The following is a 22,710-nucleotide window of genomic DNA, read 5'->3' as shown; positions in this document are numbered from 1 at the left end:
GGTATTAGCCTGGTCAGTTCTTTGCTTCTGAACTACAAAACACCTCCCCATTGAGCTGAGGAGAAAGGGGTTTGGTTGTGTTGCACATGGGGAGAACTCAGGCAGGCTGATAACTCTGCTGATTGCAGAAATTCAGCCGTGTCAGCTCAAAACAGGAAGTTAGGGGCTCCCTGGATGTTTGGCAGATCAGCAAGCATTTTTCTGTTCTTACACAATTTTTAAAGAGACAAAACATGGGAAATGTGCATTTATAGCAGAGATGTAATGAATACTGTGTGTTTATTTTATTTTGTCTTTTTTTACCATTATTATAACATTTTTGTTAGCCTAGCCAGGAATTGAGGGGGAATTTCCACGGTTAGATAAAGGCCAGAATAAAAACGTAACTTACTTCATAGTAAAAAAAAAAAGCCAAAACGCTTAGGCTACATTCACACCAACGTCGCACTTTTTGGCAATTTTGGCGCGCGATATTGATGCGACCTTTGAGTGCGACTTTGATCTGACTTTACACTCTCTGAACCTAAAAATCACTGCAACTTTAAAGTCCACTGATCTAAACGGGTGCTATTGTAATGAATTGCGACTTGTAATGTGCAAAGTCGCATAACAGGTCACACAAGTGGAAATGGAGCCTTAGGGTGAAGTTGTGCTCTAATATTGATTTAGTGGAACTGACATCTCAAAAGTCTTTAAAGGTTATTTCATTCCAAATAATAGAAATATAGATTTAACTGAAAATGTGTATTTCTTTACCTTTGCAGGATGAAAATAATACTCCTAGCATGTCTCCAGTACACAACTCTGTGGCATTTGGGCTGAAGTCTCGATCTGGTAAGTTCCAAAGCATTAATTATATCCATTTACTCCTTATGGCCAAATATATTTTAATCAGTATGAGTGAACAATATAGAATAGTATGTATTCTATTAATTTTGATTATATTCCTGAATTGGCATAACCTACAATCAAACGGATCAACGGATGGGCTTCTTTTCAGTGTTCAACCTTGGTAATAGGTAGATGGGTGCTTGTAGTGACTGTAGCAGATGCAGAAGCGCTGCACAAATCACAGTAAAATAAGACGTCACCAACACTCTATTGTAAACATAAGCACTAATTTATTAGTACAAAGTCACATCAGTCAAATAAGTCAACATTTTGGGACTTTGCAGGGTCCTTTCTTCAAAGCAAAAAAGTGATGTTAATTTATCATACATTATTTTTTTAATAGTATAATTCCATATTGTCATATATGATCATAAATTATTTCATATGCAAACTGTGTGAGTAAGCTCTTTACCGAGTGAAACAAGTTAGTATGTTTGTACCTCAGATGGATTGGTCTGTTTGTTGCATGGATTAAAAAATAAATTTGAGGCTTCCAATACAGGAATGGTTCCCCCTCTTATTTTGAAAATTTTGCAGAGTGCATTCACGCTTTCAGGTATAAGCAATCAAAGTCCAGTGATGTACCAGTACATCACTAGTCCTTGTTGGGCATGTACATTTAATCATGCATTGCAGTGCATTGTATGCATACAAACATGTAAAGGTGCATACAAGAATATACGTCAACATGCTTTTCTCTTGATTTCAGTAGAAATGCATTTGCGTTTTAATCGACTAGAGTGAATGCAGTCTAGTAAGTAACTAAAGCGAGGTTCAAGAAAACATGTTTATTTGGAACCATTCTGAGTAGGGTCACACCAATTCCCACTAGTTTTCTGCAGTTACAGATTTCATTCCCTTTATCACCTGCTAGAAAAATCTGGTGAGTTGTGGCACAGTAATGAACTCTACTGTGTACAAATAGAAAGCAGCTCTCTACTTTACTCAGCGTAAAAGCAACTTTATTCATGTACAGTTGTGTTCAAAATTATTCAACCCCCCAATGCTGTAGAGTGTTTAAGTGAATTTAGTGTACATTTGTAATTGTATTCAGAATGAAATCCTAAAAGGACTTCTTAAAGAACCATATGCAACTAAAATGACATCAATTGGTTTTGTAATACAGTAGTAAATGTTTATTTCTTTATCGTACATCACGGGACACAGAGCGGCATTCATTACTATATGGGTTATATGGAGTACCTTCAGGTGTAGACACTGGCAATCTCAAACAGGAAATGCCCCTCCCTATATAACCCCCTCCCATAGGAGGAGTACCTCAGTTTTTACGCCAGTGTCTTAGGTGTTGGTCATGGTTTAGCTTGCCTCCGCATCCTTGGGATTAGGTGAGCTACCGGTTCTGTCCAAAAAAGCCTCAGCGCTAAAGTGGTCAGTAACCGGACCCCAAACCCTTGGGGTATAGCCCATAATGCTTTTCTTTTTAGAGAGCTGGACCCTGGGCCCAGAACTTAGAAACCTTTGGGTACCTAAAGTTTTCTGTTGCCAGGGTGCTATATGGGCCCAGGACAGTGGATCCTTCATAGGAACCCAGGGCCTGAAGGTCTAGACATCCCCACGGAGATGGGGGAAGATTGGGCCTCTTGCTTGGCAAAGTCCTGCGGCATGGAGCAGGTAAGTGAGGGGAAAACTTGCGGAACTTGGTTCTTAGCAGGTTTTTTTCTGGGGGGTCACAGGGGACATGCCTAAAGTTATGCACTGCATCTGGCAAACTAGTCACATATCATAAAGATAGGATGGCTCTCTATGTATTATTCCCCATAAGATGTGACCTCCCTTGTAGTGTTGGAAAAGCATTGAGTGGGGCCTGTGTTATATAAAAATATATGTGTGTGTCAGAGAGCTTTGCTTACCTGCAGGCCTCCAGGCGATGCTCCATTCAGTCTTCCTCCTCAGAGCCTGCAAGCAGGCAAAACGCTGACCTCCTCATGGTTCCAGGCTGCAGGCTGCAGTTTGCTGGAACAGAGAGGTCCCTTCCTCCCAAAATCCCCCCCCCCCCCCTCCCCCCCCCCCTCCCCCTGTCGGGAGGGGCATTTCCTGTTTGAGGTTGCTGGGGGGGAAGGGCGGGTCAGTGGCTTAAAGGAAGGGGCGGCCCTTCCTTGTTTGTTCCATCAATACTTTGGAACTGAGGAGAAAGACCAGAGCGGCAGCACGGGGCGCCGAGGACACACAGTGGCCAGAAAGGATATTGCAGTCTTCAGAGGACTGTTTTGTCAAGCCTAGAAATAGGCTGTTTCTTTTCCATCTCATAGTTTTTCTTTGCAATACTACTCAGGGGGACAGAATGTTTTTTCTTTCCTGGATTTGAAACAAAAACGAAAAAAAAAAAAAAAAAAAAAGTCATCTAGGGGAGAGGAAGCATTTTTTTATCCCCCAAACAGGTGTTTGGACAATTAACTTTTATAGTTCCAAATACCAATAGGTAGCAGGTGTACCTCGGTATTGTACCATGGTATGCCGCTGTTTTCCCTACAGGGAGCCTTGGGGCCATCGGGATCTGGGGCTGGAGCTGACGCGGGTCAGTCCAACCCTAAGATGGTCACGGAGGAGGTATTACTCACCTCTTTAAAAGAGATGCAGAAAAGCATGGGAAAAATGATATCCGCAGCTATGCGGGGCAGTAAGCGGAATAGATCTCCGTCGCCCGAGCGCGGACCCTCAGAAGAGGAGGTCCTTTCCTCAGGGGAATTGGACGACCTCTTGGACACGGACCAAGTAGGTTCAGGGATCGAAGACCCGGATACAGAGGAGTCTGGGGCAGTCTCCCTGAGGGAGAGCTGGTGGATTCAAGGATTGTCGGACTTGGTCCATAGGACATTCAACTTGCCAGTACCAGATCTCCAGGTATCGACGGTTTCAGCTTTGGGCTCACTGAGGGCGCCTCAAAGCAATGCTGTGTTTCCGATCCATCCTCTATTAGAGGGAATTTTGTTCCAAGATTGGAACAAGCCAGATAAGATCTTCTTACCACCTAAAAGGTTCTCTGTCCTATATCCTATGGAAGAAAATTTTTCCAAAAGATGGGCTACTCCTGCAGTGGACGCAGCCATCTCATGTGTTAACAGATCGTTAACATGCCCTGTAGAAAACATACAGGTGTTCAAGGATCCAGTTGATAAGCGCTTGGAAGCACTACTTAAGAACTCCTTCACTACTGCAGGGGCAGTAGTACAGCCAGCTGTGGCTGCGATTGGGGTCGCTCAAGCATTATCGGATCAATTTAAGCAGATGCTTAAACTTATTCCGGCCCAGCAGGCAGAAAAATTTTCGGATGTCCCTAAGGCCATATGTTTTACGGTAGACGCAATCAAGGATTCTATCCAGCAAGCGTCACGTTTATCGTTATCCCTTATCCATATGAGAAGACTCTTATGGTTAAAAAGCTGGGAGGCTGAGCCCCCATGCAAGAAGCTCCTGGTAGGGTTCCCCTTCCATGGAGGACGACTCTTCGGAGAAGACCTAGATAAATACATTCAGACCATTTCAAACGGCAAGAGTACTCTCTTGCCAACTAAGAAGAAGGTTCAGGGACCTGCGTTTAAACGACAGTATTCCCCTGGGCAGGGGCCCTCTAATGCCAAGCAGTATCGACGGCCTCCTGCAAAAGCAAACGGCTTCAACAGCAGATCACAAGGACAGGCTGTTAGAGGCAAAAGGCAGTGGTTTCGCAAACCAGCAAAACCAGCCCCCAAGCCAACCTTATGAAGGGGCGCCCCCACCCACGAAGGTGGGGGGAAGGCTGCGACTCTTTTCAGAGATTTGGGAAGCCAGCATTCCCGACGAGTGGGTACGGTCTTCCGTGGCCAGAGGCTACAAATTAGATTTCCTAAGGTTTCCTCCTCCTCATTTCCAGAAGTCGAGGATTCCAAACGATCCGGAAAAGGGAGCCGCATTAAGATCGGCATTAGATCATCTACTTTCCCAGGAAGTAATAGTAGAGGTACCAGTCCTGGAACAGGGGCTGGGTTTCTACTCCAACCTATTCATCATCCCAAAATCCAATGGAGATGTCAGGCCAATTTTGGACCTAAAGATGGTAAATGCATATCTAAAGATCCGCTCATTTCGGATGGAATCCGTGCGGTCAGCAGCTGCCACACTCCAGAAGGACGACTTCATGGCGTCCATAGACATAAAGGATGCCTACCTTCATGTTCCAATTTATCAGCCACATCAAAGATATCTACGCTTCATGGTGGCTTCGCGTCACTTCCAATTAGTGGCGCTTCTCTTCGGGTTGGCTACGGCCCCCCGGGTGTTCACGAAGGTCCTAGCTCCAATCCTAGCCAAACTAAGGATCCAAGGGGTCACGATCCTAGCATACCTGGACGACCTCCTAGTCATAGATCACTCGTCTCCCGGCTTGGAGCGAGCAGTGGCCCTCACGGTCCAATACCTCGAGGGAATATCTCGGCATGAGATTAGACACAGAACAACAAGGAGTGTTCCTACCTCTGAGGAAGGTAAAAGCCATCAAGGAATTAATCCTACTGGTTCTAAGCAAGAAAGAACCGACTATTCGCCTATGTATGAGGTTACTAGGCAAGATGGTGGCCACATTCGAGGCGGTACCATACGCCCAGAGCCACACTCGCATCCTACAGGCAGCCATCCTGTCAGCATGGAGCAGAAGGCCACAGGCCTTGGATATCCCGTTGCCGCTCTCATCAAGAGTCCGACAAAGTCTGTGTTGGTGGTTAGACCCTCAGAATCTACTGAAGGGGAGGTCTTTCAGCCCAGTGGCTTGGAAGATAGTGACCACAGACGCCAGCCTGACGGGCTGGGGAGCAATTTTGGATGGTTGCACTCGCCAAGGTACTTGGGCAAAGCCAGAGAAGCAGTTGCCCATCAACATCTTGGAGCTCAGAGCTGCTCGACTAGCCCTCAGGGCTTGGACGTCAAAATTGCAGGTGTTCCCGGTGAGAATTCAATCAGACAATGCCACGGCCGTGGCATACATAAATCACCAAGGGGGAACCAGGAGTCAAGCCGCTCAGAGAGGTGAGCTTGATTCTTCTATGGGCAGAGGCTCATGTGCCCTGCATATCGGCAATATTCATTCCAGGAGTGGACAACTTTCAGGCGGACTTCTTAAGCCGCCAGACTCTATGGCCGGGGGAATGGTCTCTGCATCCACTAGTCTTTCAAGCACTCTGCCAAAGATGGGGAGTGCCGGACGTGGATATCATGGCATCGAGACTCAACAAGAAACTAGACAGGTTCATGTCCCGCTCAAGGGATCCGATGGCCTGCGGAACCGATGCGTTGGTTTGCCCTTGGCATCAGTTCAAACTTCTTTATGCGTTTCCCCCGCTCCAGTTACTACCCCGCCTGCTGCGCAGGATCCGGGTGGAGCACATACCAGTCATCCTGGTAGCTCCAGCATGGCCCAGAAGGGCATGGTACTCACTAATCTTAAGGATGGTAGTGGGAGACCCTTGGACTCTTCCTCTACGGCCAGACCTGCTATCGCAAGGTCCGATCCTCCACCCTGCCTTACGGCATCTAAATTTGACGGCCTGGAAGCTGAATCCCTGATTCTCAGGGGTAGAGGTCTGTCTCAGAAAGTAATCTCTACCCTAATCAGAGCCAGGAAACCGGTCTCTAGGGTGATTTATTACAGGGTCTGGAAGGCCTATGTAGGCTGGTGTGAGTCCAAGCGATGGCTTTCTCGCAAATTTACCATCGATAGAGTATTAAGTTTTCTCCAGCTAGGAGTGGATAAAGGATTGGCATTAAGCACAATCAAAGGACAGATTCTGCTCTGTCAGTGTGGTTTCAGCGGCCGCTGGCCACCCACTCGCTGGTTAAGACCTTCCTTCAAGGGGTCTTACGTATTAGACCTCCAGTTAAATCCCCGCTTTGTCCGTGGGATTTAAATCTTGTTCTGTCAAGTTTACAGAAACAACCGTTTGAGCCGTTGGCTGATATTCCTTTGGTTCTACTGACAAGGAAGTTAGTATTTTTGGTTGCCATAGTTTCCGCAAGAAGAGTTTCGGAGCTGGCAGCCTTATCCTGTAAGGAACCATATCTTGTTTTTCATAAGGACAGGGTCGTTCTCCGCCCTCATCCTTCCTTCCTTCCTTCCGAAGGTCATATCCAGTTTTCATTTGAACCAGGATTTGGTATTACCATCCTTCTTCCCTAAACCTACTTCCAGAAAGGAAGGGTTGCTGCATACCTTGGATATTGTCAGGGCCATGAAGGCCTATCTTAAAGCTACAAAGAAGATCCGGAAGACAGATGTGCTGTTCATTCTACCGGATGGGCCCAAGAAGGGGCAGGCAGCTGCAAAGTTCACCATTTCTAGGTGGATTAAGCAATTAATCACTCAGGCCTACGGCTTGAAGGGGTTGCCTCCTCCAGTATCATTAAAGGCTCATTCTACTAGAGCCATGGGCGCCTCCTGGGCAGCACACCACCAGATCTCTATGGCTCAAGTTTGCAAGGCGGCAACCCGGTCTTCTGTCCACACGTTTACAAAATTCTACCAGTTGGACGTAAGAAGGAATACTGATACTGCCTTCGGGCAGGCAGTGCTGCAGGCTGCAGTTTGAGACCCTCGGATTCCGGGGGCTCCTCTTGTTCGAGTTAAATTTAAAAAATTTATTTTTCTCAACTAAGTTGGATTTATTATGATTTGAGTATATCTCTAAATTAAATCCTTTTGTCTTGGAGATGTTCTCCCTCCCCTCATTGTAAGCATTGCTTTGGGACATCCCATATAGTAATGAATGCCGCTCTGTGTCCCGTGATGTACGATAAAGAAAAAGAGATTTTTAATACAGCTTACCTGTAAAATCTTTTTCTTGGAGTACATCACGGGACACAGAGCTCCCACCCCTCTTTTTTGAGGACCATTTTGGGAGGCATACTGCTTGCTACAAAACTGAGGTACTCCTCCTATGGGAGGGGGTTATATAGGGAGGGGCATTTCCTGTTTGAGATTGCCAGTGTCTACACCTGAAGGTACTCCATATAACCCATATAGTAATGAATGCCGCTCTGTGTCCCGTGATGTACTCCAAGAAAAAGATTTTACAGGTAAGCTGTATTAAAAATCTCTTTTTTGTGAATTCTTCATTTACACAATTATTCAACCCCTTAAAGACTACCACTCTGAAGAACAGAGGTTCATTGAAGTGTTTTCAATCAGGTATTGAAAACACCTGTGGATGTCAGGGAGCAGCAATAAAGCCTAATAAGCACCAATCAGGCAGCTTTAAAATGACTGTGATACTCAGCTCCTTCTAGACATTTACTGGTGTGGTTACAAACATGGTGAAGTCAAGAGAATGGTCCGGGAAGACAGGAGAAGAGGTGATTACTCTTCACAGGAAGGGCAATGGCTATAAGAAGATTGCAAAGATGTTAAACATACCAAGAGACACCAAAGGAAGCATCATTCGCAAATTCAAGCCAAAGGGCACTGTTGAAACGCTACCTGGTCGTGGCAGAAAGAAGATGCTGACTTTGACTGCTGAACGCTACCTGAAGCGTAGAGTGGAGAAAAGTCCCCGTGTGACTGCTGAGGAACTGACAAAAGATTTGTCAGATGTGGGTACTGAAGTTTCTGCTCAGACAATACGGCGCACACTGCGTAATGAAGGCCTCCATGCCAGAACTCCCAGGTGCACCCCCTTGCTGTCTCCAAAGAATAAGATGAGTCGACTGCAGTATGCCAAAAGTCATGTGGACAAACCACACAAGTTTTGGGATTGTGTTCTGTGGACTGATGAAACAAAATTAGAAGTGTTTGGGCCCATGGATCAACGCTATGTTTGGAGGAGGAAGAACAAGGCCTATGATGAAAAGAACACCTTGCCTACTGTGAAGCATGGCGGGGGGTCAATCATGCTTTGGGGCTGTTTTGCTTCTGCAGGTACAGGGAAGCTTCAGCGTGTGCAAGGTACCATGAATTCTCTTCAGTACCAGGAGATAGTGGATAACAATGTGATGCAGTCCGTCACAAACCTGAGGCTTGGGAGACGTTGGACCTTTCAACAGGACAATGATCCCAAGCATACCTCCAAGTCCACTAGAGCATGGTTGCAGATTAAAGGCTGGAACATTTTGGAGTGGCCATCGCAGTCACCAGACTTAAATCCGATTGAGAACCTCTGGTGGGAATTAAAGAAAGCAGTTGCAGTGCGCAAGCCTAAGAATGTGACTGAACTGGAGGCTTTTGCCCATGACGAATGGGCCAAGATACCCGTAGATCGCTGCAAGACACTTGTGTCAAGCTATGCTTCACGTTTAAAAGCTGTTATAACTGTAAAAGGATGTTGTACTAAGTACTAAGATTGAATGTCAATTGGGGGTTGAATAAAACTGATAATGATGTGAGCACAGAAAAGACATTTGTGGTTATTTCATTATAAATGTTATGTTATATTTGTCTGACCTACACGTGCCTCTTTGATTTAATTGTAAGCAGGATGACAGGATGATCAAAATCAATGTCAAACTGGGCAAAACAATCAATTTCAGTGGGGGTTGAATAATTTTGAATACAACTGTATGTTGACGTTCACACACAGCCAGCATTCATCTATAATGCATCTCATCTGTCTAGGTGTGAGCGTCTAGAGTTGTTTTTACATTGAATATAGTGTGTTGCCGTCCTCCTTTGTATACCAAGGAATTGGCAGAGACCGGGCAGTTCTCAGAATCATCACCACCAATGTTTGGATTATTTAGCCTGGACTGCCTAGGACAGTGCATTTTCTGAATGCAACAAGACAAGAGTTCAGGTGTCCGCTAAAAACCAGGATCCCCATCCAAATTTCTACTACCAAATTTTTCTTGAAAGTCACTTTAAATCTTTACTAAAATCAGATCACTTATTGTTGATGTGTTGGATTCAGCACTGCATAGTTACAGGTGAAACTCAAAACATTTGAATATCGTGCAAAAGTTCATTTATTTCACTAATTCAACATAAAAGGTGAAACTAATATATGAGGTAGACTCATTACATGCAAAGCAAGATAGTTCAAGCCATGATTTGTCATAATTGTGGTGATTATGGCTTACAGCTCATGAAAACCCCAAATCCACAATCTCAGAAAATTTGAATATTGTGCAAAGGTGTAATATTCTAGGCTGAAAGTGTCCCACTCTAATCAGCTAATTAAGCCATAACACCTGCAAAGGGTTCCTGAGCCTTTAAATGGTCTCTCAGTCTGGTTCAGTAGGAATCACAATCATGGGAAAGACTGCTGACCTGACAGTTGTGCAGAAAACCATCATTGACACCCTCCATAAGGAAGGAAAGCCTCAAAAGGTAATTGTAAAAGAAGTTGGATGTTCCCAAAGTGCTGTATCAAAGCACATTATTTGAAAGTTATGTGGAAGGGAAAAGTGTGGAAGAAAAAGGTGCACAAGCAGCAGGGATGACCACAGCCTGGAGAGGATTGTCAGGAAAAGGCCATTCAAAAGTGTTGGGGACTTTCAAGAGGAGTGGACTGAGGCTTGAGTCAGTGCATCAAGAGCCAACACACATAGATGGATCCTGGACATGGGCTTCAAATGTCGTATTCCTCTTGTCAAGCCACTCCTGAACAACAAACAACATCAGAAGCGTCTTACCTGGGCTAAAGAAAAACAGACCTGGTCTGTTGCTCACTGGTCCAAAGTCCTCTTTTCTGATGAGAGCAAATTTTGCATCTCATTTGGAAACCAAGGACCCAGAGTATGAAGGAAGAATGGAGAGGCACACACTGCAAGATGCTTGAAGTGCAGTGTGAAGTTTCCACAGTCTGTGTTGATTTGGGGAGCCATGCCATCTGCTGGTGTTGGTCCACCGTGCTTCATTAAGTCCAGGGTCAATGCAGCCATCTACCAGGAGATTTTGGAGCTCTTCATGCTTCCTTCCGCAGACAAGCTCTATGGGGATGCAATCTTCATTTTCCAGCAGGACTTGGCACCTGCCCACACTGCCAAAAGCACTAAAACCTGGTTCAATGACCGTGGGATTACTGTGCTTGATTTTGCCAGCAAACTCGCCTGACCTGAACCCCATAGAGAATCTATGGGGCATTGCCAAGAGGAAGATGAGAGACTTGAGACCGAACAATGCAGAAGAGAGGAAGACCGCTATTGAAGCATCCTGGTCTTCTGTAACACCTCAGCAGTGCCACAGGCTGATAGCTTCCATGCCACGCTGCATTGAGGCAGTAATTGCTACAAAAGGGGCCCAAACCAAGTACTGAGTACATATGCATGTTTATACTTTTCAGAGGTCCGATATTGTTCCATGTACAATCCTTGTTTTATTGATTGCATGTAATATTCAAATTTTCTGAGATTGTGGATTTTCATGAGCTGTAAGCCATAATCATCACAGTTATGACAAATCACGGCTTGAACTATCTTGCTTTGCATGTAATGAGTCGCTCTCATATATTAGTTTCACCTTTTAAGTTGCATTAGTGAAATGAATGAACTTTTGCACGATATTCTACTTTTTTGAGTTTTACCTGTATATAGTTTAACAATTTTTTTTGCCTAGTAGTGTAGTAGTGTGAGCAGAGAAAAACTGTTTAATTTGAGTTCTGTAATCCATGCATATCCATATACAGTACAAGAAGTGGTGTGATGCACCCTAAAGAGAGTTTCAGAATGTCTGTTTTTGGCTTTAAATTCTTCAAATGCCTGAATTGTATCCCTCTGCGAATGCTTAATTTACTACATTCCAACAAAACTCTATTTACACTACCATGCTTTTATACAATAATGTGACCTGATGTAGTTATAACAATAAAGATGAAAGAATGAAAAATATGCCATGCTATACTGGTTACATTGTGTGATAAAGCTTTTCTAGTGAAAGCTCCAAAAAAACAAAACAAATGCTGTGTGCATGCATAGGGAATAAATGTATTCAGAAACAAAAAAGAGAAAAGGGAAGGTCAGTACCAGGGAGATCTGGTACATTTGACTGATTTATATGGTTTTGTTAATATTTGACGATATTGATAATATTATTATTATTATACAGGATTTATATAGCGCTAACAGTTTATGCAGCGCTTTAATATGGATCCAATATTTTGGTTAATCGGTTAATAATGTGATTTTGAATAATCTTTTTGATATGTTTAAACAATGTTTATGTTTGATCCGGTAATCAGTTGATTTTTAAAATGGTATTTTTAAAATTTGTGTATAGTTGCTTTATTTGCTGTCTAAACCTATACTGCATGTTTGGCTCATCGTAAAATAATTAAATGGCAATCTCTAAAGTCTCATACACACGATCGGGCGTGAACTTGTTCTGCATGCAGACGGCAGAACTTTTTCAGCTAACATCGTGTTTTTTCAGCTCTTTAGCGCCACCCTTTGGGCAACTTCTGCTAATGTTGTCTGATGGTTAGCATTGGTTCGGAGCATGCGAGTTTTTACTTTGGATTTTAGTCCGGCAGACTTGTGTACACACGATCGGATAATCTGACGGAACACATTTGTTGTCGGACAGTTTGAGAGCATGACCATCCAACATTTGTTGTCCGATGGAGCATACAGACGGTCGGATTATCCGACAAATCACGTCCATTACACAATTGTTGTCGGAATATCCGATCGTGTGTATGGACCATTAGGGACAATAGGGAAGTGAAGGGGAATGCTGATGAGTGAAAACGATTTGCAAGAAGGTGGACCTGTATTTGCTGAACAATCTTTTTTTTGTACTTCAGTAATGGTATTATAAACACACTCATGAATAATGTGTGAGTAATTATAGCAAAATTCAAAAAATAGGGAGAACTGGCCTATTGCTGTAATGTACCTGAAAACCGAAACAATGCATATTATGTGTAAGAACTACTAATATCGATCTCCATTTTGCGTCTAGAAGTTGGGGTGCATTTAAGGCAAAAATAAAGGGGTAGAAGGTGATAGTGTTCTTGTCTGTGGTTACAATTTAAACATACCTTTATGATTAAAAATGTTGATGTCCAGTATAACAACTAATTTTAATAACTCTTAATAAGTTCTGATAATTAATTTCATGTTATTTCATGAAGGTTATTAAAACCTATTAAAATGAGAAAGAAACCCGTAAAGAAAAACCTGCTACAGCATGGGTCATAATGTGTGCTGACCACTAATGTGGCTCAGGCCTCGTACACACGAGCAAAAAACCAGCAAGAAACTTGCTGGGAGATATTTTTTTCCCGAAACCGGTCGTGTGTACATTTTCGTCAAAGAAACTGTCGAGAAACTCGACGAGCCAAAAAGAGAGCATGTTCTCTATTTCCTTGACGGGAATGGAGAAAATTGGCTTGTCGAGTTTCTCGACGGCTTCACAAGGAACTTGACGAGCAAAACGATCTGTTTCGCCCGTCGAGTTCCTCGGTCGTGTGTACGAGGCTTTACAATTTATTAACTGCTATCAGCTTGGGTGGGATACTGAACACTACTGGTCTTTAAACTTTATAGTCAAATATTTTTACCTTTGGCTTCAGATGAAGGTACATGACAGCTCCACCCAAAATGAATTTCTGTATTTTGAGCAAGACATGCAACTTGGTTTAGGCTTCCAACATGTCTTTGCTGATGCCTGGGTACCTGGCTTTACCATACGTCTGAAAATACATTTTAACTGAGCTACTCATCTCACTAGCAACAGATACTGTACATTCTCTGTGTATTCCTTTGAAGAGTCCAGGGAAGTGGTATAGCGTTTCTTTATTCTGTATTCTTTAGTGCACAGGTGTCAAACACAAGGCCCGCGGACCAAATCTGGCCCTCCAGGCCATTTTATGTGGCCCTCGCACCTCTGCTGCAGCTGCAGAAGAGATTCAGCCCTCCTCTGGTCCTACTCCAGACCCTTACTTTCTGCTTTCAAGCAATGCATCCAGCTTCTTCCCAGCAGCAGCATAAGGAAAAGGGGGTGCACTGTGATGTAAGGGAGAGTTGGAGGACTCAACTTCTGATGGTGGGATGGCTCTTGACATCTAATCTAAAGGTGAGGGGATGCACTGACATCTAATCTTACAGATACAACCGGCCCTTTTGAGGGCAATCATAATGTTGATGCAGCCCACAATGAAATTGAGTTTGACACCCCTGCTCTGGTGCAAAGGTGCCCAACAGGAGGACCCAGCCCAAGATACAATGGGCTGCACAAAGAGTTTTGGCCGGGACTTGTGTTGGGCACCAAGGCTTTAGTGGATTCTCCATAGAAATACATATAGAGCTTACCTGAGCAAATGACAATCATGGATTGGCTAAAATACCAAGTAGGCCAGTGCCCATTATGTCAGGGATGGGGGTAGATCCTTCTGTGAGAGTTGGGTTAAGTCCTTTTGGACCGTTGTGAAGATATAGGGGGACTGATAACTGTTCTATTATAAAATGGAATTGCACTTCCAACAGAAACCAGATTTTATTTTTTATTTTTAATTCAGCATATTAATTAATTCTGGTTTGTATTTTTACAAATGAGTGTGTTTTTTTAATGTTTTTCTTACATACTATGGAGCCCATGTGATTTATTCTGGTCCTCTTTTGCCTTATACGGACCTCCTCTGACACCCCCTCTCCTACAGACCCGTCCCTCACTCTTCCTCCTATCTCCTTCAACAAAATTACACAGGCACAAAATTGGGACAGTTATAACAAGGACATGGCACCAGAAGGAGACATTGACAATGGTAGGTTACTATGGATTGGTATTGTGGGCTGCATGTGTCCATGCTCCTCTCATTGTGTCCATGCTCCTCTCATTGTGTCCATGCAGCAAATTGTGTAGTGTTTGATAACTCTTGCCACCTGCATTATTTTGCATGTGTATATCACTCTGTATGTTTTCTGTATTACGCAGAGCCAGGTGATTCATCCCAGTTTAGGTACACAGAAAACCTATCTTGCAGCTGTTATTGTAACATACATGGAAATAATCACCATATTGGGGAAAATGAAACACTAGTATGAGCCAGTGTCACGTTTTGGGTCATATTGACCTGTTCTGAAATATTATTTGATCCTCTCAACTGCTGCTGTAAACCACCAAGATGAGAGCTGAGATTCTTCGTTACAACTGACAGAGAACAGATGGTGCTGTTGCTCTATATACAGTATTTATATAATATTTAAAGGCCGAGATCAGTTTGACAGTTGACATAAAAACAAAACAATCAATCCTGTTAAGTCTTAAGCTCCATACACACGACCGTTTTTCCTGCCAGGAAAACTGCCAAGAGAGCTTTTGGCCAGTAAAACTGGACGTGTGTATGCTTCCTCGCAGTTTTCCGGACAGGAAAACAGCCAAGAATCCCGTTGGGAAAATAGAGAACCTGCTCTCTATTTTCCCGTCTGGATTCCCGGCGTTTTTTTTTTTTCCTTTCAGATTTACTACTTTCCTATAGGAAACACTGCAAGGCAGTGCCGATACACACGGCCGGGATTCCCGGCCAAAGCTCCATTTTTCCAGTTCCAGTTTTCCTGCCGTGTTTTCTCAGCGGACTTTTTACCTCAGAGAAAACCAAGCGTGTGTACAGGGATTTAGGCTCTGTTCACACCTGAGCATACTGGATTCCAGAATCTTGGCAAAACACGGTACGCGTTTGCAATGCCATTATTTCTTAATGGCACCCCAAATGCCATGCGATTGTCAAGCAAAAAAAAAATGCGCTAAAGTTGTGGCAAAAATTGCAACACCAAATGCTCCTTGCTCTTTGTTAAGGTTTGGTACATGACCTTCTTTGGAGCGTTTTTGGAGTGAAGGAAGGCCCATTCAAATAAATGGTGCTGCTCCAAAAAGGTGCCACAAAAAAGGTAAAAAAAAAATGTGATGCAGCAGCTGTCGCTGCGCTACACTCAGGGTTGACTTACCATATACATGTTTGACGAACCTGCCCACTTGGTATTTCTAGGGCCATTATAAAGGAATGGATTGCATGACTGTCAGTATAACCAATCTCTTTGGCTTCAGCTTGCACATGTAAATAACCAGATATGCTTCATTCAGGGTCAGATTTATACTTCTTGCCCACAGGCCAACTGCCTTGTGCTGGCCTATTCTACCCCAGTCAACAGCAGCTTAAAGCTGAGTTCCACCCAAAAATGGAACTTCCGCTTTTCGGAATCCTCACCCACTCTGGTGTCATATTTGGCACCGTTCAGGGGGAGGGGGAGCAAATACCTGTCTTATCATACACCTTTACACCATAACATGACATCCCAATATCTCACAGTTACAGCAATAAGCTTTTTTTTCATTTTTAAATAAATTAATAAAAGCTGACCAAATGTAAGAAGCCATGTCAGTGGTAAATGTTTGTTTCAACCCTCTTGCTCCCACTTCCGGGCATAGATCGCTCGAGGCTCCGCGGCGATCTATGCCATGTCCTGCCCCTCCCCGTTCTCCCCCCTGTCCCCCTCCCCAATGTCTTCTGGGAAACACACAGGTCCCAGAAGACAGCAGTGACCAATGAGGACGCGCAACGCGACTCGTGCATGCGCAGTAGGGAACCAGGCTGTGAGGCCGCAAGGCTTCACTTCCTGATTCCCTTACCGAAGTTGGCAGCGCCTCCAACCAGGAGCTGAGGGACAGATGGGCTTTGGGTGAGGACATCGCGGACACCCTGGACAGGTAAGTGTCCATATTTTAAAAGTCAGCAGCTGCAGTATTTGGTAGGAGTCAAGCAGTCCAAGGGGTGATGCCAGTGTGCTGCTCGGTCCGCCCTGACTAGTTTCGTGATAATTCACTTTATCAAAGGGCAAACGGGTTTACCTAGGCCGGTGCTGCAGGTTTATGGCTGTTTAATCTACTGCAAATTGTGAGTTTTTAACCTTTATGAATTTGTATTCAATACATTTTAAAAAAGTTTTTACACTATCGAGGCATCCTTGTCTCTTTCCATAAATGTGATTACCACTCTTGGAGCCACTGATAAGGAGACGATCCATGCCAGGCTGTCCACTTTCCATTTGAGCCCAGCGGTTTGCTATACACTACAGGCTTTCTGTGGTCCCCTGTAACTAAGGGACCCATTTGTTCTGGTAAGCAGATTCGTATGCTTTTTGGTGGAGGGCACTATTGGAATATCACCTATCAACACATGTCACAATGTTTTGTCTAAGTTCACAATAATAAGGATCCTTTCATTCGGATCAATGAGGATTTGGATTTCCCCCTTTCCTTTTTTTTTTTGAGGACTTCAGAATGTTTGGACACTTTTTCTTTGTTTTTTGCTTTTGATATTTTTATGCCAGCCCTCTCCGCCAGGAGAATCATGGGCCTTCGCCACTTATGAGGACACATATATTAACTTATATTCACAGTTTGTGTATTAGTGTTTTCTTCTTTTTTTATATATATATATAGTATCACTATATGTATTTTGTTTATTAAGTAGCGCGTTTTTTTCTTTTTCCATATTGTCCACTGTTTGTATGATACAGCAAATCGCAGCTTTACTTGTATGCATCACAGCAACTAACACATTTTTGTTACACGATTTATTTTTATGGTATTAGCGCAGTTTTCACCACCATTTTTTCATTTCCTGCACTACTAAGTCAGACTATCACAAAGTTGGATCAAAGTAGTATCCTGTTCATTCAAGTCGGATGGATGTAGGACCAATGTAGGACTGATGTAGGACTGATGTCGCAGAGCAAAGTAGGATGACAGTCATATGAGTGTAGTGTTGTACCAGTGTGTCCCCAGCCTTAGCAGGTTGTGAGATGGATGTAGGAATCTTTGTAGATTAAAGCTAAAAATTCAGGCAAGGAGACAGTTGGTAAAAGTGATCAGGATCAGCCGCAACAAAGTTCAGTAGAATTGCACTTGAAAGCCTAGCTATGCTTAAAAATTGGCAGCCAGGACTTGGGAGCCCGGAGCATTTACAGATAGGCAGCACTGCGTTGTGCAGGCCTGAATGTACTTATGTGTACAGCGTGCATTTGTACCTTAATAGCATGTATCTGCACAGCGGGGCTTAAAGTGTTAATAAACCCACAACAGTAAAAATGAATCTGTATATGCAGTAGAGCATGCTTGTTATACTCACTGTGGAACCTAAGAGGTTAACCCTCCGCATTGTGTAAAAATACTTTTTGATCCTGTCTTCTGTGATCTTCCCCTTTTTCCACTGACTTTGCACATGATCAATTTGAGTGTGTATTGCTAGAGAGTTTTTCTTTTTCTTGGAAGAGTGCATGTGATCAGCACAGGGCCAATCAGCACTATCCAGACAGGGTCAGGAGTATGAAAACTCCTCATAAGCTTTAACTAGGCACCGTTAGAAGTCACAAGACTGCTATATACTGCTGATGAGAAAAGGTAATTAGCAGTTAATATTTACTAAAATAATTGCATTTCCATGTTCTGTGTACTGTGGAAACCAGATATCGTGAATGTAGGGTTTAGTAACACTTTAAGGACAAAAGCAGGCCATGGTCAGTTGTCGGAGGAGCAGACTTAGAGGAAGATGAAGTCGAAGATGCCTGAGCAGAGTTAGAACCACTGACCGTCTAGTAGACAATGGACCTTCAGCTGTCTGCCCAGCAAAGGACTACACCACAAGATGGGTCACTGACCTGTAAATGGTCACTATATAATCAAGCAGATAGGTGACAGACAAGTTCCTGATATGAGCAGCATATCTGTATAACGTATTTAAATAAAGACCATTAAATATATGTTTGATATACAGTATAGGGCTGACACTTAAGTAGCTCTGTGTAACATATGTATGCCATATATAAAGGATAAATACCTCTGTGCTTTGTAAGGCATTTTTCACTATAGTTAAAGCAAATATGAATGAAAAAAAAGGACCAGTGTAGTCAAGTGATGTAATGTGTCTGATACATCAAGGTTTTAAGTAGTGGGGGACAAAGCAGGACTTGGGGTAGCTTATTGTTGTTATCATCTTCATTGTACAACTCGGTCATCTGCCGTTGCACTGTACAAAGTAATTAATACAGGCATCAAAAACATTTGATCAATGGCATAAAAGCAAAAGCAGCATATAATATAAATAAGATCCATTTGCAATACACTATATCCCTCTAGTGGTCAATCAGGCTATTGCCACTTTCCAGAAAAATAAATGTCCCTAAATTCCAAATGCCACCTGAATGCTAAATGCTATCCAGAAAACGATGTTTGCAAAGTTTAGGTGAGTTGCAATACCAAAAACATCATAATATTTGAATAAGGTAGACAACATAACATAAATATTGTCATAAATATATAAATAGTGTAGAAAACATTATATGAATATTTGAGTGGAAGAGAGTAAGAGGAAAGAAGCAAAGCAAGTTAACTGCTAAGATGCCACAATGTTGCCTAGACCATGCTGGACTCTGTTCTTGAGGTGCCTCACATTATTGTGAACAAGGCCAAAATTGATTTCTCATGGTGGACCAATAAGGGTTTACTAAGAATTGCAGACCTGTGTGACCATAAAGGTGATCTACCCTAAAAGAGCGATTCAACCTACCTGACACAGAATTTCATCGCTACACTCTTATAAATGATTTTTTTTTACAAAAATGGGCCACATTTCTGATTTAAGAACATCCACCACCATAGAGATTCTTAGTAGATCTATCGATAAATACTCAAACTATATATCTATGATTTATGATATCCTTTCCCTGAACCATCAAAAACTATTTTATATGCAAAAATGGTAACAAGATATCGATATCTCAATGGAAATAGGAGATTGGAGTAAATTAGCTTGCAATGCTTTTAAATCAATTATAAACACCTCCTTAATAGAAGCAAATTATAAAGTCTTATTGAGATGGTACATGGTTCCAACACGTATAGCTTCTTATGTCCAAGGTGCATCCCCATACTGTTTTAGGGAATGTAACACTGAAGGTATGTATCATATCTGGTGGACTTGTCATAAAGTAAAAAGATTCTGCATACGAACATATAATTTTATATATTCACTAGTGAATCTCATAAAATCACCAATTAATGCACTCTTAGGCCGCCAGGTGATGGGAACATCAAAACAAATGAAAAGATTGATTACTTTCATATTTACCACTGCAAGAGTCACTGGCCCAGATTCAAGAAGCACTTGCGCGGGAGCAAGTGTGATTTGCGCCGCGCAAGTACTGATTTGCTCCCATGCAAATTTGCGGCTGATTCTGTAAACCAGTTAAGCCTGAAATGCGGCCATTTTCCCGCGCACGCAGCCTAGCTGCTCCGGCGCAATTTTCGCTCAATTTTGCGCGGGGTGTAAGTTGCGCCTTCATGGAATTCCCTCAGCGAATATGCAAATTAGGTACTGCCGATGATTCAGAAACATGCGCGTGTGATGCGCATCTTGTGCTGGAAGCGCGCAAGCTTTTTTCCCCGGGCAAACTTGCTCCTGCTAAAAGCAGGGGCAAGTTAGCAAAAGATGGCCAAATGTCATCTGAAGGAGCGCGCAACTTCAGCAGCACCTAGACAGATGAGCTGAACAAGCAGAGCACCCACATTTTCGTGACCTCACATCTGTGCACCAACATGCCAGGGGCAGCTATGGTTCTTGATATTCTATTGACTGAGCCGACTCGTAGGAGGGCACGGGAGAGGATTTACAGAGGGCGCTACAACCTTTTTCAGATGAGTGATAATGAGGTGTATCGCATGTTTCGCTTCAGCCCTGAAGTCATCCTTGAGTTGGTAACAATCCTGCAGGATGACATCAGCAGCCCGACCCATCGGGGACAGGCAGTGCAGCCACTGGTGAAGGTAGTGGCAACCCTTCATTTTTTGGCAAGTGGCTCATTTCAGCGCACAGGTGGAATGGTGGCGGGGATGTCCCAATCCAGCATGAGCAGGTGTGTGCACCAAGTGATCCCTGCAATACTCAGACGCATGGGCACACAAGTTATTAAACCAACCACGGCTGACCTGCGGCAGAAGGCAATCAGTGATTTTTATGCAATAGCCAGATTTCCACGCACTGTGGGTGCAATAGATTGTACCCACGTGGCACTACGCCCCCCCCCCGGCTCCTCGAGCATATCTACTGCAACAGGAAGCATTGGCATTCGATAAATGTGCAGATGATTGTGGATGCACATGGCCTCATATGGCATGTCCGTGCCAAACACCCAGGGTCAAGCCATGACAGTTTTATTTACCGACACAGCCCCATCCCAACCGAGTTTGACCAGAACATGTATGGAGACAGCTGGCTGATTGGTGAGTGACATGGGTGTCAGGTATGACTGCCCCCCCCCCCCCCCCCCATGATGCAGACATCACAAGGGGCACATGCACGACTAACATCCTCCTGTCTTTTCCCTTCCAGGTGACTCTGCATATGCCCTGGGACGTCACATGATGACCCCATTTCGTAACCCTCAAACACCAGGAGAGGAAAGATATAACGAAGCCCATGCACGTACCCGTGCGGTGGTGGAGCGCACATTTGGCATCCTTAAATCTCGATTCAGATGTCTGGATAAATCAGGGGGGACCCTGTTGTATTCACCCAACTTTGTGTGCCAAATCGTCGGGGCATGTAGTATTCTCCACGATTTTGCTCAAAGAAGGGGCATGCACATTGAGCTACGCACTGACCTTACCCCCGAACCACGCAACCCCCCCCCAAGAAACACTACCGGATCTTCTGAGGGAAGAGCAATCCGGAATGGTCTTGTGGAACGTCTCTTTGCACATTAAACACACCCTGATCTTGTCACAAGTAGAATGCATGTATGCACACCACTGTAGTCCCTAGCACACACCCGACACATGCACCCCAAATTGGATTAGACCCAACAATACCCCATGGTATTAGGGAGCAGCAACGCCGCGTCAAGGCTCCAATTATGTTGCTGTCCATTCATACACCTTTCACATGGCAGAGGGTGACACCCCTTTTCCAGCAGGAGTGCCACCCCCCCCCCCCCCATTCACACACCAGTCACACTGTAGTATACACTCCTCACCGTGTGTAGGGACTACAAATAAATATAAAAGCTCATATCCTGAGCATATCTCAAAAATAAAATTAACTCATATCCTGAGCATATATCAAAAATATAAATAAATCATATTCTGTGCATAAAATAAATGTAGAAATTATATTATTTTTTTGTTTTTTTCTTTGGGCCAAGGGTGCCCCGGCTCTGGCTCCTCAATCTCCGTGGTGCGGAGGAGGCATGGGGTGGGGATTGAGGGGGGGAGGAGCATCAACCCCTACTTCCAGACTCCGCGCAGGTGGTGGCTGCATGCCCTCCATGGCGTTGGCCAGGCGGGCGAGGATGGTGTTGGTCTGGGCCAACATCCTCATTTGGCGGGTGGTGGTATCCCGCTGATGACGGCGGGTAACTCTCCCCTCCTCCCGCACTGCAGCGGTGTTGGCCTGCACAGCAGCGGTATTGGCCTCCACCGCAGCTGCCATCCTGCTTAATAAAGCGGGTGTGGTCTCCTGAGCCACCAAGCAGGTGACTATGGCCTTGGAGTTGCCACTTATTTCCCCCAGGCTCTGTGAGACATGTTTGTCCCGGTCTGCATGCAGGGTGAGGGCATGCTGCACAGAGGTGGAGGTGGATGCCATGCTGTCCGCCAGACGACGAACCTCTCCCACCATGTCCCCTATATGGCGGGTCTGCAGGGCCTGCTCCTCCAGCAGACCGTCACGGAGGCTGGAGGATATATGCCTCGTTTTGGACAGAGCCTTCCTGGGAGGAGAGGCTCGGGCACGGACAGAGGGAGAAGGGGAGGGGTCCACAATGGAGGGGCTTGCCCTGGAGGGGCTTGCCCTGGAGGGGGATGACGTGCTGGGCGGGGGGGGTGGTGGGTTGCTCAGGGATGGTGGTATC

General features: G+C 44.2%; 1 protein-coding gene across 4 annotated transcripts in view; it reads left to right on the top strand.

Moving 5' to 3' along the window:
• LRCH1 (leucine rich repeats and calponin homology domain containing 1) overlaps nucleotides 1-22,710 on the top strand; it is a 290,465-nt gene that overhangs the window by 197,201 nt on the left and 70,554 nt on the right. For 2 of the 4 annotated variants that reach the window (XM_040341251.1, XM_040341250.1), the window contains 2 exons: nucleotides 765-834; nucleotides 14,466-14,570. In XM_040341251.1, coding sequence (XP_040197185.1) covers nucleotides 765-834; nucleotides 14,466-14,570 — 175 coding nt within the window. The remainder of the gene's footprint in view (nucleotides 1-764; nucleotides 835-14,465; nucleotides 14,571-22,710) is intronic. The other 2 variants (XM_040341253.1, XM_040341252.1) reach the window with 1 other exon arrangement.

The sequence above is a fragment of the Rana temporaria genome, chromosome 2 (assembly GCF_905171775.1).
Source record: "Rana temporaria chromosome 2, aRanTem1.1, whole genome shotgun sequence".
Taxonomy (NCBI): domain Eukaryota; kingdom Metazoa; phylum Chordata; class Amphibia; order Anura; family Ranidae; genus Rana; species Rana temporaria.
Note: the sequence above shows the minus strand (reverse complement) of the source record. Positions and strands in the feature narration are given on the sequence as shown.